This window comes from Bemisia tabaci, chromosome 9, assembly GCF_918797505.1.
Source record: "Bemisia tabaci chromosome 9, PGI_BMITA_v3".
NCBI classification, from domain to species: Eukaryota; Metazoa; Arthropoda; class Insecta; order Hemiptera; family Aleyrodidae; genus Bemisia; species Bemisia tabaci.
Window position 1 is genome coordinate 7,085,326 of NC_092801.1, and position 19,118 is coordinate 7,104,443.

General features: G+C 36.3%; 1 protein-coding gene across 3 annotated transcripts in view; it reads left to right on the forward strand.

Annotated features, from left to right (window-relative positions):
- Positions 1-332: 332 nt before the first annotated feature.
- Oga (O-GlcNAcase) overlaps positions 333-19,118 on the forward strand; it is a 30,352-nt gene continuing 11,566 nt past the window's right edge. Inside the window, exons 1-11 of one of the 3 annotated variants that reach the window (XM_019045603.2) lie at positions 333-637; positions 1,565-1,616; positions 2,936-3,269; positions 4,216-4,378; positions 5,960-6,241; positions 6,884-7,218; positions 8,044-8,208; positions 9,163-9,284; positions 10,335-10,518; positions 10,975-11,149; positions 14,275-14,328. In XM_019045603.2, coding sequence (XP_018901148.1) covers positions 565-637; positions 1,565-1,616; positions 2,936-3,269; positions 4,216-4,378; positions 5,960-6,241; positions 6,884-7,218; positions 8,044-8,208; positions 9,163-9,284; positions 10,335-10,518; positions 10,975-11,149; positions 14,275-14,328 — 1,939 coding nt within the window. In that variant the 5' untranslated portion in view covers positions 333-564. The remainder of the gene's footprint in view (positions 638-1,564; positions 1,617-2,935; positions 3,270-4,215; positions 4,379-5,959; positions 6,242-6,883; positions 7,219-8,043; positions 8,209-9,162; positions 9,285-10,334; positions 10,519-10,974; positions 11,150-14,274; positions 14,329-19,118) is intronic. The other 2 variants (XM_019045611.2, XM_019045620.2) reach the window with 2 other exon arrangements.

Below are 19,118 nucleotides of genomic sequence, written 5' to 3' on the forward strand. Positions count from 1 at the left end.
CGCCATAGTTTGAAAATAATGTACCAGATGTTTTTAATCGTGATTGGCTCATATTATTCATGTTTACCAACTTTAATTACATCGGACTGTTGCAGCATTCCAAACATGTTTAGTTTTTTACTCTCAATTCTTCCTTTAGCTTAGCATTCCCACTTATCAAATTTTGGTCATTGATCAATGTGATCTTTTACGATAAAATAAATATTTTAAACATTAGAATCATGCAAAATTTCATGAATGTAATCTAAAAGTAGTTGTCTTGGGTGGGTGGAAACAGTTTTCGAGATTGGCACTTTTGGCAGTGGAGGAATCTTTTGTTTTGATTCGTTGTTGTGTTGTGACGTTGTTGTTGTTTTATGTGCGACTGCTAGCAGAGAGAGCTGATAGTTGAATTTTCTAGAATTCTGTCTTACATATTTTAGTTATCTTTTCTATAATCGAAACTCCTCAGTTGTGTATCATTCACAATTCTTCAAGCTTCACTTGTTTGGCCGTCAAGAGTGTCTAACTTGTCCGCGATTCGCTGAGCTGAATGTTGAATGACATCCCCATTAGCTTTTTAAAATGGCTGACATCGGTTCTCTTACTGATAATTTGAACGTTAAAAACAGTAACTTCATTTGTGGTGTTGTCGAGGGTAAGTCAGTTTCGCAAGTTCTGTATCGGTGTTCCTAATTTCACTTCTTACTCACGATCCAAGAATCAAGAAGCAAATCCACTGTTAAAATGAGACGGTAGGATGTCACTGTATGCTGTATCATCAGCAGTTTTTCTGGTCATGAAGCGCCAGGCGCCAAATCTCTAACTGTACAGCGCAAATGATTGAGTCACACTTGCAGTTTTTCCTCCAATTTGACCGTAGGTTTAACTCCGGGTGTAAATTCAAGTCAATCTGATTGACAACTTCTTCAGCGCTTTCCAAGATCGGCCATCTTGATTGAACTACATACCTATCTACATCTAATGTGGAAATTAGGGTGAGCGATCTGCTATTTTACTGACACAGTTGGGTCTCTCATCATGATCAGCTCTTCCCCTTTAGGTTGATGAAACTTACCGTCACCAGGTCAAAGGTTACTTACAAGCTAAAGTTGACAGCCCCCTGTATAATGGAGTTTTCACCCCCAGTAGCCGGGAGCCTCTTGGTATAAAAACTGGCTATCTTTTCAGGCGATGATCTTAAGATCGCATAATTTTTTCAAGCTGGATCCGCACTGCTAACTTTTATATCCTTGTCAAATGTGTGGAATGCCTGTTATAAAGAAGATTTCCAGGGTTGATCCTAAATTATGTCAAGCGTCGAGAAACTCCCCGATAAAGCAACTGGCCCTGTTGGCTATAGCATAGAAATGGAGAAAGAAAGTATAGGAGAAAAGTCTCGGATATAGCAGCATTCAAACAGAATTGTAGCTGAAAAAATGTGAAAATATCGTTCATTAATTATTGAGTTGACGTGGCAGAGATGATTACTTCAGAGCACTCCATTGTATTTTTTTCTATTTTGTGGTTTCTTTCTGTCAAGAAGTATCACACGATCTCTCACTTTCTATTTTCAATTTTTCAGGCTTTTATGGAAGACCATGGACCACCGAGCAACGAAAGGATCTTTTCCAGAAGTAAGCCTGCTTTTTTATCAGTTAATCATGAAATTATTGAAAATTGCAATTATTAAAAATTCGTCATGATGAAATTTCAGAATGTGTCGGCTTAAATCATAACAAGTCTTTGAATATTGTTAATTTTGCAAGATTCTAAGGTCTCTGAGAATAATTCTGTAGTGATCTAAAGTTATAGGCTTTATCCCTAGATCTAGGGATTTTTTCTGATATGGAAATAGGAAGTGAAAAATGGCTCTCTTGTAGAGGTGTCCTCAGATAAGTTGATATTTGTTTACTTTTGATTTGCAGGCGTTTTCGCGTCACTACTATCCACATTAAAACATCCCACTTTCACAGAAGCGAGAACACAAGCTTGGATAGGTTTTTTAATACTTTCAAAGCTTGTATCACTTAATTTTTAGCCACACAGAAATCGTAATCACATGAAAGTCGCGGATCATAACTGATAAGAAGTTTTTTTATGATAAGATCGGGAGGAGGATGTTTTTAAGGTGGATATGGTTGTCTGCATCTGCAAATCGAAAGTAAACAATGTCAACCGATCTGAAAGCACCTCTCCTCAATTCTAGCATTGACCTTAGATTCGACTAGAGAAACGGTTTGAATGTCAGTTGCATTTTTTTGGGTAAGATTGACAACACTATTTTCTCGTTTAACATATAACAATTCGACGGTGAAAGTCGGCAATCACATAACTCGTTTGCGGTGTCTGAAAATCTTTGCCTCTACGTCATTTTTTTAAAGGAGAGCAAATTGACATTATTTCTTGAAGTTTTTGCAGAATTTTCTTCGCATTGAGAAGAAAAATCATGACAGTTTTAAAGAATTGCTGTTGAGTAGTTTTCCATTTAAAAAATAAAGTACGACAGGAAGTCTGCGACGTCGCAAACTGAGTTATGTGATTGCCGACTTGCACTGTCGAATTGCACCATTCCATGCACTCCGTAGTTCAACAGTTAAGAAAAAAAAAATTCAACTCTTGTCCTTCTATTTTACCATCCCATTTGCATTTTTCAACATTCTCAGAGAGTGGCAAAATTTAGACGAGTCAATCAGAAGCTGATAATGTAAATCGATATAGGAATTGAAATGTAGCATTTGCAAGATCTAGGGATTTTTTGAGGATATTTGAACGAACCTGGAGATTCAAGAATTTTCAGCGAAATCTTAGGATTTTTTCCCCATCCTGGCTAAGGATTTTACTTCAGATCACTGTACCTCAAACCCATGAGAGGGAAACGTTTCTGAAAGGATCACTATCTAAAAATAAGTATGATTAAATGAATTTCAACAGTGGTATTGTTTCTTTGGTGTAGGATGAAAAAGTGGGGTATGGACTCGTACCTGTATGCCCCTAAAGATGATTACAAGCATCGTGTTTACTGGCGCGAGCTCTACACTGTCGAAGAGGCCGAGCACTTGACAGGCCTCATCACTGCTGCTCAAGAGTGCGGAATCAACTTTTACTATGCTCTTTCTCCTGGCCTTGATATCACATATTCATCAACGAAAGAGGTTTCAACGCTCAAACGGAAGCTGGAGCAGGTGTATCAGTTTGGATGCACGGCATTTGCGCTTTTGTTCGACGATATTGAGTCAGAAATGTCTGAAGCCGATAAAGAAGTTTTTCAATCTTTTGCACATGCCCAGGTGAGGCTTTTACCCCTTCTGCACACACTTTGACATCAAATTTTAGGATTTATCTTCAATTCAGGTGGAAGGAGTTTGGTCTGTAGAGTTTTTCATCATTAGAGACTTTTTTTTCTCCCTCTCCCTCTCTCTCTTTACATAAAATTAGGGTTTTTTAGGTGCAGGCCTTGTCTCCACGGGACGTTTCATGGAATTTGTCCCAGGGAAAATCTCACTTGCGAAGTTGGGGAAAATATCGAGTTAGTCAATACAAACCACAGTGCTAACTGAGAGTCATGTGGTGTCCCAGAAACGATTTCATAAGAAAAATAACGAAATGTGTTGTGTTATTTGACGGGGAAAAATCCCAGAAGTTTCAATCCTGCAATTTGAACTTGGGAAAAATCCTGTGACACATCCCGTGGAGCCCTTGTGGGTTAATTGACAAAAAAATAAACAAAAAATTCTTTCAGAGATTGATAACAAGCCATATCATGTGATACGTTGGAATCAGAGACGATATATTTCAAAGACCCTGCACTACTACCTTTCCTTTAGTATAACGTATAAAAGTTACTTTCAGACTTCAATGCTCAATTTAGTCAAATGATGATTCACGAAGAAAGATTTTATCAAATAGTTCAGCAATCTCAAAAAGGAGGCCAAACTGAACAGATCTATCATTTTGTAAACATTCCTGCATGGCTGTAGAAAGTTCTCTAGATTGAAAATTGATTGCAACCTCAGCCCCACAATTCTATTCTGAAATTATGGCAAAAACAAAACAAAATTTCTTATTGAATTCCCTCATGTCACGTGCAAGTCCAGGCTGGCACATTCAAACAGTTTCTACATCCCTGGAATCAAAAACTGTCGTTTTAGGATATGCTCACTCTTTGTGTGGTTTGACTTGAATTACTGCTCCAATTTTAAGTTATGTCGATCTTTAATCTTATTTACTGTTTAGGTCTCCATCACAAATGAAGTCTATCAGCACCTCAGCCAACCTAAATTCCTGTTATGTCCAACCCAGTATTGTGCTGCAAGAGCTGTCCCAAACGTCTCAAATTCAGAGTATCTCAACACCTTGGGCTCAAAATTGGCTCCTGATATAGACATCATGTGGACAGGTAACTAGCTAATTTGGCGATTCTGAAGTTATGCAATGGAATTTTGCTAAGCAGAACTATAGTAAGACAATATCCTGCTTAAGTTGAAAATTTCTTTGGTCCCTAGAAACCGCCGACCGAAGTGACTTCTTGTTTAGCTGGGAGCCTTCAGATAATGCCTTGCGGTAATGGAGGCCTTAATAACAAGCTCCTCTCTCTTTAGGCTACCTGACTGTCTGTCGGGCAGGACAAACCATTAATAATAATAAAATAAATAAAAATCGAAAAAAAAAATAACTGAGAGGTGTGGACTGTATGATTTTTTGTGTTAAAGGATACCAGGCTGCGCGGAGCCGACTTCAGAACGAGTCTGGGTTCCCTAACTTTTTGAGGCGAGATCGTGATCGAAAAAAAATACTAAAAGATGAATGAGTTGATTGAAAAGAAGTTTTACATAAGAGGCGGAAGGCCAAGAAAATTAACTGACGAGTGGCTGGAAGAGCCTTAATAAGAAACTAAACGAATTTATACGAATTTTAAAGTGAACTTTTAATGAGAGCAAAGAAAACCTAACTAAAACGCGGCACCTCTGGAAACCAGTGGGAAAAGTCTCTACTGGGAATCCAGTAGGAAAACCGAAACTAAAAAAAAAACCTATTTAAGAGAAAATAAAACACTGCTGGGAACCAGCAGGAAAAACTTATAATGAGAAAATACTTACTTAGCTACTGGAATCCAGCAGGAGAGAGAGAGCTTGAGCGGAGAGGTGATTGACTACTGGAAGCCAGTAGTTATGGCAAGAGATCGAATACTTACAAATTGGACATGGCCCCAGAGGGGACCCTAGTTAGAGCCATGCCAATCCAATTAATGAGAGAGGTGAAAATAAAGTAAAAAAAAAACAACTAGAAAACAAATGATAAAAAAGCTGGGCAAAGCAAAGGCAAAAGTTACATACCCTAATCAGGGTGAGAACATAAAATTAAATTCTTCTTAAGATTTTTCCGGGAAAAACGGGAGCGGGAGAAAACAGGACAATCAAAGCGATACCCGCGGCATCTACCGGCGCGACGCGGTACCGCGGGATTTCAGTCCGTCCAGCGCGGGGAGAGATATGCGCTGGCCGTCGGTGACGGCGGCTCATTTCGACGTTGCCGCATAACGTTCCAACTGGTTGAACACTGTCAAAGTGTTGAAAGAGTGAGAATTCATGTGATTTACCGAAGGCTATATCAGTGAGAGGTCAGAAGAGTGGAACCAAAATTTCAGAGTATCTCTATTGTGCTATTCTTGAGATAAGTAGGAAAATACTCAGGACTCAAAGAAACTGGAATAAGATAGTGAATTCAATTTGGCGGAAGAAAGTTGGGAGTTGGGAAAACTATATGAAGAGCTAGAGTATTTTGGTACTACTTCTGCTATTCCGTTGACACTTTTTTTAAGTCTTTGCTGTTTTAACTGTTTTCCACGCTAAATTTGGCCTTTTTCTTTACCATGCAGAAACAGGAAAAACATAAAGAACTATGAATTTTAAAAACTATGAACTCTGTCGTCAGAAAGGAACATCTTAGCATAAAAGTCTATGTATTTTTTTTATTTCAGGTCCGAAAGTAATTTCCAGGCTGCTGACTGTGGAATCAATCGAAGAAATAACAGAAGTTTTGAGGAGGCCACCGGTGATTTGGGATAACATCCATGCAAATGATTATGATCAAAAGCGTGTTTTCCTAGGTCCATACCAAGGGCGTTCACCCGATCTCATTCCGAAGCTTCGCGGTGTGTTGACCAATCCCAACTGCGAGTATGGTTGCAATTTCGTAGCCATCCACACGTTGGCTCAGTGGTCCCGATGCAGTATCGATGGACTGCGAGATCTTAGTTTGAGTAAGTAGCTGTATCATTTCTCTGGTATAGTAAAGAGAATCAAGTTCATCAGTTTCAAACTTGAAGATTTTTGGTAGGGAATTATGTGTTGAGGAATGAAAAGGAATAATTCTAGAAGGAAAGTGTAGGTTAATTTCCAGTTATTTCTCAAGAAAGCTTTTTCTCAAGATCCCCCCTCAACTTGGGGGAAAAAAAAATCTTGCACCCTCCTTTGTGTAAATGTTTTCATACCAAGAGACTCATATCACTGTTGTCTATGCAGGTTAACTTCTTAATTCTGATTCCAATGGAATATCTGTATAATTTTTAATGGAGTTATTTTCCAATTGAAAATCTACTTTATTTGAATTGAGTCGCAGCCTATTGACATCCATAAATTTGTGGGCATCTAATTGTGAGCTTTCCTTATCATTGTGTGAATTGCCTTGTACGCATTGGGTACACAAGTGTGTCAACATCCTTGAATTCTTCAAGGATTCTCTCAGACTTCAAGAGGTACCTAGAGTCCCTTTATTATAAATGTTCAACCTGTGTAATTTGCATTCAGGTCTGTGACATCCATGAGTCGACTCACTTGCCTCAACTCTCCCTATAATGAGACTCTAGAGGCACCTAAAGCGCTGAATTTTTTTGGTTTTGCAGACGACAGTGTCTCAGCTGACATCAAGCTTGAAATTGAGTCTGAAGACGGAGGATTGTCAGAGGATGTCCCCTCCTCGTTGCCCACCAACATCTACCATCCACGTCGAGCTCTGCGTAACGCAATAAATGAATGGCTTTTAGAATTCCAGCGGCACAAACAGGTCTACGGGCCAATTCAGAAACCTCAGCCACAAGTTGCCGTCGCTATCCCTGTCCCGGTCATACTTCCTAGTATCAACACATGCATGTCCCTTACGCCCACTACGACCTCTGTCACTGATTCACAGCCTAATAACACGAATCAGCTTCAAGCCTTGGCGGAAGTGTGCTCAGCTGTAAGTAGTTGGCCTTTTCTCGAAACTTAACAGATGTTCTTCAGTGGCGTGGCGTGAATTACGATGTATCGATTGTTATGCCATTTAAACTTATAGTAAAGAATCGATTATTAAGGTGTTCGCTGCGAACACCCCGTTTGTCGATCTTTACCCATAGGTTTAAAAGGCATATCATTCGATATATCGCAAAGCACGCCACGCCACTGATGTTCTTGGCACCGTAACTGCCGCGCTAAGGAAAACGCTGTATAAGTCCTCAGACATTGCCAAATTCCCTTTTAACATATCCTGTATTTTTGGAAAAATTTGTTAATATTTTTCTTCTGATTTCTGACTTCTGTCAAAAATGAATATTTTCTAAGAGGAAATTTGGCAACATTCAAATGCTCCTATGACGTTATTCTGTAGCATGGAAATTAAGTGCTCCTTAATTTTGTTAATTTTGATTGTTAATTTTTCTTTTTGTGTTGTGTTTGGGTGTCCCTATATTCAGGGAATATTTTAGCGTGGAGCAATTGCAAAAGAAACGTTTCAAAAGAAGGTCTCTGATGATGTATATCTGTATTTTTGATGAAGAGCTTTAAATTATTGACTTTTGTTGTTCTTTGATGATTCATTAAGTATTAGGACGTAAAATTTGAAAATTTACTTGAAAAGATTTAATTTTATAATCGGTCTTTGAAAACTACTGAAAAGTTACCTACTTAAAAAATTATTTCGTTTTTTTCGCAGCCTCTCTTGGCTATATTCATCGTCAGTCTTTGAAATCACCGTTAAAACAAATAGTGTTTTAATATTAGTGTTTTCTTCGTTTTGTTTTTACAGGTAAACGGTGCTGACAGCTTAATGCAGCCCACGCCTGCTGTGACTTTGACCGGCCCTGCAGTCGTGATGAACTCCCTTGCATCAGAGAATAAAGTTATCAGTGAACCGATGGATTGTAAAACCACCCCCACCTCAGAGTGCTTGTCTTCGGACACTTCTGTAAGTGTAAGTGTGTTGTGCGCTTTCAACACCGAAGTGTTGAAAGACTAGTTTTGACATTATCAATAAACTTTGACAATAACGTAATTCTGAAGTTTAAAGAGAGCAAAAGAATCTGTTGGATTCAGATGAAATCGGATGAATTGTTCGGTCTAAAAGGTCATCAGATAACAAGTAATCATCCATCAGTAGTACAGTATTTAACGTATATGCTTTGTATGAAAAGTATTGAGAGGATTTTCCAAGAAATCTCTCCTCCAAAAAAGTTGAAAACTAATGAATGAAGGCTCAACTATTGTAGTCACTGCCGTAAATTTCTCGGTTGCAGGCCCCAAGGGTTTTAATTTTGAAGGATACTCAACCATTTTCGTAGAAAACTTTTTCCTGAAGTTTTAGTTTGTGGTCTATTAAAAACGCCCTCTCTTTTCTGGGCCTCACAAGACCCCAGAAATTTCCACAATCATCCCAAGTTTTGCAGACATCGTTGATGTTAAGATTTTTTTACCAGGATAATCAGTTAGCAGAAAATGTTTGTTGTTCATTAAAACAACCTGCACTCCAGAGGCTCTAGTCAGTGGATGAACATAATCGTGTACCTCGTACCTCAGGACATGAGTGCACAAGCTTAAACACTGGTTTTTATATCAATTAAATTATTTTTTCCAGAATGGAACTGAGTTTCAATTGCTAAAATACCTTTCATTTATTTTTTGACCATGTTATCTGGTTTTAACTTTTGTGAGTGAATTTTTGACGAAGAGTTCTGGAAGGTATTAAAAGGTGATTAGCATAGGAAACAGTGAATATTGATTCTGACCGAAATCACATTTTTGGTGCACTAGAAATTCCACCATAAGCGTTCGTCCCTTTCTACATGACTTAAATGTTTTTTTTTACTTTTTTTTTAAACAAAGAAACAAAAAACTGTTAGATAGTAAATGAAAGTCTCTTCTCTTGAAGTGTTCCAGTTTCCCAGGTGACGCAAACAGCAAAATGCAAATGGAATCACCAAGTCCCTCTAGTCAAACAATGATTGTAGATCCTCCTACCAATCCACCAGAAACTAATGGAACTGAAGCGAAGTAAGTGTTGGACTCCAGAACTATGAATTCATTTTTGGATTTTTTTTTTTTTTTAACGAATAGCTATGCACAAGGAATTAATGCTAATATTTACGATCCGAAAGTATCTATCAAAAAGTTGCTACAGCCAGGAAAATCTTCAAAAAGTGTCGGAAGTTAAAAAATTCAATGAAATCCGGAAAGTGTCGAGGAAAAATTGATAAATCCCCTTTATTTACTTCCTCAAATATGTTTGATGTATCGAATTACAAATTTTGTGTGTTCGGGTTCAGTATCGAGGATTTGTAATCAGCTCATCTATTGAATGCGAGGAAATTTTACTAAAATTTGTCCGAGAAATCAGTGAAATGTTGGAGAATTTCATTTTCTATTTTCTGTAGCAACCTTGCTGCCATGTAGAATGGAATTCAATTTCCTAGTTTATGTTTTTTAAAACTGCACTTTCTTTGATCCATCTCCGGAAAGGATATTAATCTTAAATCAAATCGTGTACCTCTATGTTCTCTATTTTATTGTGTTTTAAAAATAATTAAATTTTCACCATCTAATTTGGTACTGTAGGAGATTTGTAGCATTTATATTTTTGTCAAGGGATTTTAGGTGAAGATTGATCCCTACAAGTAATTTTTTTAAATCGCAGTAAACTTGCAAACTTAGAATCATTTTTTTTTTTATGTATGATCTGTATAATTCTGTATAATTTGTTGTTTCTTGATGGAATCAACCTATTTGCATTTCAATGAGCCTAATTTTTCTCTCATGTTTAATTTTTGAATGAAGAACTAAACTATATAATGCTGTTAAATCTTCTATGAATATACTTTAGACTATGAAGAATATACTCACAAAATTTCAAGCTTCTGTGTTACTTAGTTTTCGGCTTAAAAAATGAAACATCAGAGAAATGTACTCAACATCTGATGAAGTTACGCGGAATACAGATAAATTTCTCGTATCAGCAGATAAAATTTAAATTATTACAACCGATTTTCAACATATCGTTTTTCGGTAATTACTTACTTGGTTAAAATTTGGCTTCAACTTTTTTAGGAAGTCCCCCGAAGAAGAATTGCGTTACGAGGACCTAGCGCTTCTCTGTGATCTTTTCTATTTGCCGTTCGAGCATGGTGTTCAAGGAGTCCAGCTGCTCCAGGAATTCAACTGGCTCAAAAGCAACGCACATCATGTCTCCTCAACATCACATTGCAGGAAAAATGCCGAAAAAACACCTGAGGTTAGTATGTCTCAACAATTGTTAATGATTCTCTGAGCAGTGCTTTAAACCATGTCTTGACTGTTGGCTTTTTCTCCCACCGGAAATGCTTTTTTGACCTTATGAATGAATTTTTTGGATTTTTCACAAAATTTTATGTCAGTTTTATCACATGACAACCCTGCAAAAATGTTGTGCCCATCTGAGTGTTTGATTCGAGAAGTGCATAAAGTGTGAAGTAGTATATAAGTTTGGAGAAACAGTGGAACCTCAGAAAGTATCAGGCTATTTTTTACATTTTGATAAGTATTTCAAATTTCTAGGCTTTTTCCATCATTATCCGTCATGTTTTCCTCTCTGTGAGTCAACAAAATTTGGTAACTTCACCTGAAAATGAAGTAAAAAATTCATAGGAAATTTTTTTGGGAACTGTAGGTATGATTTCCTCCTTGATAACATTCTACGTATGAATTTTAGGCTCAAGAATGGTTTGAACGGGCCAAGAAGCTAAATGACTGCGCAGAGGCGCTGAACCAGTTGATGGATCGACTGACCGCTTGCAATAATCGAGAGCTGCTGTATGATCTGTATCCATATGTCTGGGACATGCGAGGCGTAGTATCTCTTCTGAACTCCTACGTCAAATGGCTAGGTAACATATCTGTCTACATTGGTGATGGTTTTTTCAATTTGATCCAGAGGTTTTGTCAGTTTGATCTCAGGCCTGTGAAAGTACTAGTAATGAGCAAAAGTCAAGATTCAGAATTCGGAACTATTTTCATACAGTCGGGCGATCGGTTATGAGATGCTCAATTTGATCATTTTTTAACAATTCCATTCATTTTATATGAATATTTTTCATGTACCAATGTTAAACATGTCAGAGTTAAAATTCTAACATGCTAGAAAAACCGGAAGATATGGATATATGATAGGCACTCGCATGTTAGCTGCACCATAGATTTTAAGTTTTGAAATCTTTTTAGAGCATCGAAGCTCAAAAGAATCTCTTTTTTTTGTAATCGCCAATTGCCTGTGTTATTGTAGGAATTAGCTTGCTCCTACAGTACTTGAGACGTAAATAAAAATAAAATTGAGAGAAAGAAGTGTGCTCTACCTGCGGGTGTCTACAGTACCATTGTTTTTAACTCTGAGTGTTTTGAAAAATTTTCACCCAAAAAATGAACAGAAAATCCCTACTGAAATGAAAGGTACTTCAAAATGATACGGATTTTCTCTTTCTGTACAATATCCTTGCGTCTTCTCTTATCATTTCAGTCCCTTCAAAAGTTTTGAATTTTGAATATTGTTCTTGCTTCATTGATGTTTTGAAAAAAGCCTTGGAGATGAAGTCATACTTGATGTGAATACTTGTAGAAGTGGATGCAAATTCTCCATATTGTTGATCTGTGGTGCACTACCCCCATGTAATTAGCTTCCTGTTATCAAAATGCGAGTCTTCTCATGAGCAAAGAGCAAAACACTATAATTTTATATCAGAGACAGTACACAAAAGTCATCAAATTTTTCTGAAAGGTCTGTTGAACTTTTCATACGAATTTCAAAACATGATTTTTTCCTGTGATGAATTGCATCTCAATAATCTTGATTATGATCTATTGATTTCAATCCTCTCTCTGATATTTATGCTTTCACATTTTCTACAATGTCGAATAAAAAAACTTTTGATCTTAACTGCCAACAATTTTTGCAGTTTTAGGTGAAATTGAATTGAGAGATTGTATTGAAGGTATGTTTATGAAACAAAACATATTTTGAAAAGATTCTTGCCAATGAGCAGTATTTCTCCTAGTTTTTACTTTTAGTTGATAATTCCAAAATGTTATTTTTTGGACCGGTAAAGTTTGTTCACTTTGTTTTTAAATTTTTGCGTTTTCTGCTCTTCTAGATTCCTTCAGACATTTTTTTCTATTTGAATGATTTAAACTTTTAGTTGTGCTGCTGTCTGTACCAAATATTCACTTACACAATTTTGACTTTGCATCCATTTCCTGAAGTAAAGATTGTTAAGTCAACAAAAGTCAGTTCCAAAGAATTTTTTGTTGACTCTTAATATTAGAAACTATCTATCATGAAGTCAGCCCCAATAGTTCATTTTAGTGGTAAAAAGTACAATTATTTCCTATTTAGTAGAGAACTTTGTTTTTTATTCTCAAAGAATGTTGAACATTCCATTTTTCATCGTAGTTCAGTAGCAAAAATCTTATGGCTTGTCCATTGCACTCGGTAAATCGCTGCCGAAAAGTGACCAATTACCTTCTGGCAAATTTTTAGCGGTACAAATACCTTAGTTTCAAGAAAGACTGTTCAAAGACTCGACTATGTCACATTTTTTTTGTATCATTTTTATTGGCTTTGATTTATCATTTTGTAAATATCCAGTAAGTGTTCTAATGAAGCTGACTTCTGAAAAGAGAATTTAACTCAAAAACTATATTTAAGTTTCTATTTTATTTTATTTTATTTTTTTATTTTTTTTTTTTTTTTAATATAAATTTCATTTTAATAATTTAAAGGATTCTCTTTCATGATTATTTTTGGTGCAACTACTTGCAGCCTTGGACTGCATTTTATTTTAAAAATATTCTGGTAATTGCACTGAAACAGGTTTTGAAGTGAATCTACTTTTCTACCACATATTGAGCTGTTCATGAATTTTTTTTTTTTTTTTTTTGGCTGCCACAAATTGAGTCCAGCAGTTTAAAAGCCAGTAAGCACCTTAAATCTAGAAAAAAATTAAAATTACTTACCGGCCAACTACCATCATTATTTGATATGATGTACCCTCTGAGGATAAGGAGCTTTCAAATCAAACTTACGATGCGCCAATCTGGAGAAAAATAGGGCTGAAAAGTGGATATTTCAGCATTCTTATGTTGACTGGATTCCTATGTGAGATGTGTGACTGCGACTATGTCTGTGTGGACGCTACCTTGTACGATATTATTTTGAGGAATTTGATTCTCTTTATCCGTCTTATCATTCCGACCTGCAAGGAAACAGAATCTCATCTCATTCTCGAATGAGTCGCAACACTTTAAGGTTAATCTTTGTAGTTCCGAAAAAATCTCGCGCTGCTAAAATCTGATCCGAAATCAGTGATTATTTAAATATCACAATAGGTGGAAATTAGAAACAAAAGCTTTGAAAGTTCTGTACTTTCTCACGCCCTTGTTTTTGCCGATCAAGCGCGATTGGTTGCATCCATAGGGATCAAGCAGAGCTTCATTGTAAAAGAATGCTGGAACTTATAACTCTTCGATCCCTTCAAGCTCAAGGCTGTACGCAAAACACAGCAAGCTTATTCACGCAGCTGTAGATAAACCTTAACTAGATAATGCAGGTGGAAATAGCAAAAAATTCACTTTTCAGCCCTTGTTTTTCCCAAGATGGCACCTAGAAAGCTTCATTTAAGCTCAATGTCCCAAGAGGTTGCAAGAAGCATCATATAAAATAATATCTAAATTTAGCCGGTGCTAAAGTTCTTGGTAATGTGTGTGTAGTCCTCTCAGAAGTGAGGATTGTCTAATTCAATTTTGTGCTGCACTCTGGTAATGATACCGAAAAACCTCGTGTTTTCCAGCCGTTTTCCAAATATTAATTCAATCTTGAAGTTCCGTTTACCTCTCCCAAAAAGCATTCATGGACAGCTCAAGTGAAAGTCATCTTCGTGGAATTTAGAGCATGTTTTACAATTGTTTTACTCATCTTATTCTTTCACTAATCTCATGATTGGTTTTTGTTTCTTGTGCGCAGCAATCGGGCATTTTCCGCAGATGATCACCAGTTTTACGCTCGGCAATTATACATGTAATGCTCTTTTTTTTATTTTCGTTCCTCTCCCTAGTTTCTACTTGCCTTGCCTTCCTTAGTCCATTTCGGTATACTTGTAGCAACTGTGCACATTTCGGTGCATTATCCATGCACTAGAGCACAACCTTTTTTATCCACTCTAACCAGAATCCTCCAACCTTCACCCAAAGTTTCGCCATTTTTTGCATAGTTGACCCATTGCTACTAATCTGTTCTATTCATCATGCATAGTTTAAAAATACCTTACTTGGAGAAATGAGAAATTTTAAAGCTTCTGGAATAGAATTAGAACTTTAAAAAATAATTGGGGGAACAAGTGCTAGAAAACAAAGGAGTCCCTTTCTTTATAAAGACCAATAAACAGAGAAGAATTAACACCCAGACTTTAGTTGTGAGAACTTAAGTTATCAATTTTATCAAAGCGTTCAGAAGTGGGTGCAAGTGTCAAAAGAGAGCAGAACGGTGACATTTTTGGACGAGAGTAAAGTGAAACTCTATAAACAAAATTATTCCCTTTCAACATACACCAAGACGCATGCATTTTGCGCTTTTTCATTCTCTAATGATGCGCAAGTTGAGTGTGATCCTATCTCATATCTTCTGGCCGTGAGCGATGCATGCTCAAGAACTCAAGAAGCATCCAACTCCTTCCTCCCTCAAAAATCCATAAAAACCCCATTTTGTTGGATATCGGTTTTGGAATTATGTAGCACTCAACGCAAACAAAAATATGAATATTGCCGGAGAGTCAGCCCTGAGTTTGGAAGACCTAATATTGCTGAAGTATTCAGATAACAAGCTTTAAAAATCAAGTTTTTCATTGTTCATATTTGTAGATAATCTGTGCGTGAAATCACATAAAGATGTTCCGTGTCTACAGAAAAATTGGGCAAGCAGTAGTGCAAATAGCAGGCGTAAGGAGATAGAATGCCACCAAATATGTGGCAAAGTTCAGTTTCAATATTTTTTGTATCTTTTTTCCAGCAATGTTCGTCAGTTTCTGGACGACTTTAATTAATCAGAATTACCATCAATCTTGCCAATTGCCTATAAGTCTCTTCGGAGAGAGAAGAAAACATGATTTTGAGTATTAATTGTCGGGGGGAAAACCTCCCTGTGATCTTTGTTGGGTTTGTTTTTTTCTAGTCTGTATTTTATGATTTTCAACCTGATTATTTTGTAAAGCCCTTACACTTCTCACTATCAAATCTCAAATAATCGGGTAGGTCAGCGCTACTGTGCTAAGATAAAACGCCGTATGAACAATTTAATGTTGCCAAATTTCCCCTGACAAATCATTATTTTTTTGGAAGTAAGTTATGCATATTTTCTTGGAATTTTCTGATGTTTAAGATTAAATTGCTACTAAGATTATGTGAAAAAGTGGAAGAAAAATATTCACAACTTTCCCAATAAATTCGTGTTTCATCGAAGGAAATGTGGCGATGCCTGAAAGTTCTTACGGCCAGTTTTCCTTCGCACAGCTGAGAGAAGGATATGCATCTTCACTTTTTTGATTTTCAAGTACAATTTATGGGTATCTCTTGCAAAATCCTCCAGTTTTTAACTCGAACGGATCCAATCAAAAAACGTACTCAAAATTCTTCATTGAAACCAATAAAAATTTCTCCCGAAGGGCAAAAATGCATTGCTGTTTTAAAATTGCCTGCAAAATTTTATCCAGTTACCTGCAGCAAGGTAGACAGATGGGTCCGAAAATGCATTTGACCTTTACACGAAACAAAAAAAGTTACTGAAATCCTTTGGTTCTCTTGTCTGCCAGTTAGCAAGTAACTCAATAAAAATTTTTAGGCGATTCTAAATGTCAGTAATTAACTTATGCCCTTATTCTAGAAGTTCATTTAATGTAAGCACTTTTTTTTAGCAAAAAAATAGTCAACCCAAATCCATTTTTAATCTTGTTCCTAAACCTTCTTCCATCCTATAGTAGACCTTCCATGTACAGAGATCATTATCATTTTGCATTCAAGCTTGCGTTGCGGCCTGCGATTGCGCGCCTGCGTTTTGATCTTGCGCTGCGTTTTAATAAAGGGTGCTCCTATACCCTAAGAAATTTTTTAGTTTCAGGTCTTTTCGTTTTATTTTAAACCTTTGATTTTTGTTGTTTTTTTTTTTAAATTTAATTGTGGCCTCCAATTGAATTGACATTTTTGTAACATGGTGTTAAGAAAAATGTGTTCTGTTGCCTGCAGTGAGACTTATAAATTTCATTCCAAATTTTACAATGATTCTTTTTTTTTTTTAAATTGAATTTTCTATCACAAGAAAACCTATCAGCATTCGCACATTGCATTTCTCTACTTAAGTCTTAAATGGATAACCTATGTATTCCAAATGGAACACAGTTTCAAAGAAACATGCAGTTTCTGAGAAAGAAGTTGAAGGGGGGTTTCCTCCCGTGTTTGATGGTATTGGACCTATTTCTATTGCAAACACGGTATAAATATTCTTTCCTAAAATTTGATTTTTGTTTTAACAACCAACCGAAGAAACTTAAATTAAATTTTTAGTTTCTAACTTAATGGAAGCATGTTTATGTCTCTGAGGTTTTTGGTATTGTGATAATTCAATTTGGAAGCCATAATTATTTTAGGTTAATACCACTGATCTATGTTTGAGTAAAATATTTCTGTTTTTCTCAGGTTTTCAACATTTGATAAAAAAATTTCCTGATGTATTCTCAAACTTATTTGGTTTTCAGTCTTTGGGAAAAAGTGAAAGATTTTACTCGTTTTCATGGTATATTTTCAATCGTAAAGTGCAGTTTTAATTTGAAGCAAACAGATTCACACCCATAGAGACATAAATTTGATGTTAAACTTTAAAAGTTCATCTCTGAATTTATTTTGTTGCAAATCTTTCTTTATTATTACACCAGTCCAACAGTATACCAATTAACGGTATTGCTTCAAATTTTTGTGATTTTGTTTTCATTGAGGGAACAAAATTCTGTTAAATTTCAAGCAATCATGTTGGATGGTTTACTTTTAAAGTGACAGTGTAAGAAGTGGAACAGAGGTGTATGTTTTCAGGTTTAACCATCGAATTGTGAAACTTGTGCCATTAGTCCTTGTCTCCTGGGTTTCCTTTTTTGTTTTCGTCAAAAAAGTTGGAAAGTAAAGAACATTAACCATCTAATTAATTGCAGTTCTTCAATTAAAAATCTTTAATGGGGTGGCTGCAATTTAGTCTAAAGCTGTAAGAGGAGGCAATTTATTTCTTCAAAACACGATTCATGGACAGTTTAAACTAGAATTAGCCTAGACTATATTTTATGTTGCCTAATTTCCCCTCAAGTTTTATTTTTTGTTTTGTTTGAAACTTTTTGTACTTGTTTTTGGGTGTAGGAAAAATACGCATGGTGGCTAGCAACAGAGAAAAATCAGGGAGTTTCATCAACGTTCAGGGAATTTTCTGTGGAGCCGGGTTCCTCATAAAAATCAGGTCCGTGACGGGCCAGCTGATCTCATTGTTGGGCCAAGGATTTGACCACATAAATTAAGTGCCCTTATGTTATCATACGAAAGTCAGGGAATTTCATTAGGAGGAGTCGGGAAAAAGGCAGGGAACGATAAAATGAAATTTTGATAGCCACCCTGAATATACTTCCAAAATTTCGAGTCAGAGTGATAATTACTTTAATGTTAAAAAAATAAAGCATGAAGAAAATTAGGCATCATCTGACGTAGTTAGGCTAATTATGGTCAAATCTGTCCAAATAACATTATAACCAATTGAAATGACTGTGCAGGAGAACGGGAATATTTTGAATTACTTTCACTTGTTCGAAGATTTTTTGTTGTGTCATAAGCGTTGAAGTAATGAGATGACTCTTCACTATATTTGTCCAATTGTAGAATTGGTGGCAAGTTCTCATACAATAATGGTCTATGAGGGCTCCTCATCATATTTAGCAATGAACCATTAGATAAAGTGCAAATTTGAACATTATGGTCTGTGTTTTCTCATCAAAATTTCCCACAGAATATGATTCATTCAATGAAAATTACTGAAAGTAACTCCTAGCCGAGATATCAGGTTTTTTGATGCATTAATTCAATCTTCCGCTCATGAAAAAAAAAAAAATCTACTTGATTTGAATCAAACTCTGAACGCTACCGTGGCAGTGTATACAGTACAAAAATATGACAACCTTAAGGTGATTCGATGGACTCCATATTTTGTGTCAGAACGGCATGCGATATATCGCCTCAATTGGTTCCATATTTTCAGCTACTCGTCATTTTTCTCCTATTTTGAGATCGCACTTCTGTTGTCAGGAGTCTAAAGCACTCACTTACCAATTTTAACAAAGAAATCCGACGTAATAAAGGCGTGGTTTTTTCAGAGAGAAAATATCGCATTCGAGTGCAGTTTCGATATCAGTATCGAATGCGATGTTTTCTCTCTGAAAAAACCACGCCTTTATTACGTTGAATTTCTTTGTTAAAATTGGTAAGTGAGTGCTTTAGACTCCTGACAACAGAAGTGCGATCTCAAAATAGGAGAAAAATGACGAGTAGCTGAAAATATGGAACCAATTGATGCGATATATCGCATGCCGTTCTGACACAAAATACAGCGTCCATCAAATCACCTTAATCTCAGCGCTTTTGCTCAGCAATTGCACATTGTCTACACTGTAAACAGCAAAAGGTGGGGAATTGAGGAGTCTGCTAAAACCTTTGCAGTGGGCGACTTGACTCATGTAGACTCTGTTTTTTCTTGTGAGCAAAAATTCAAATTTTTCAGCACCAATGCCGAAT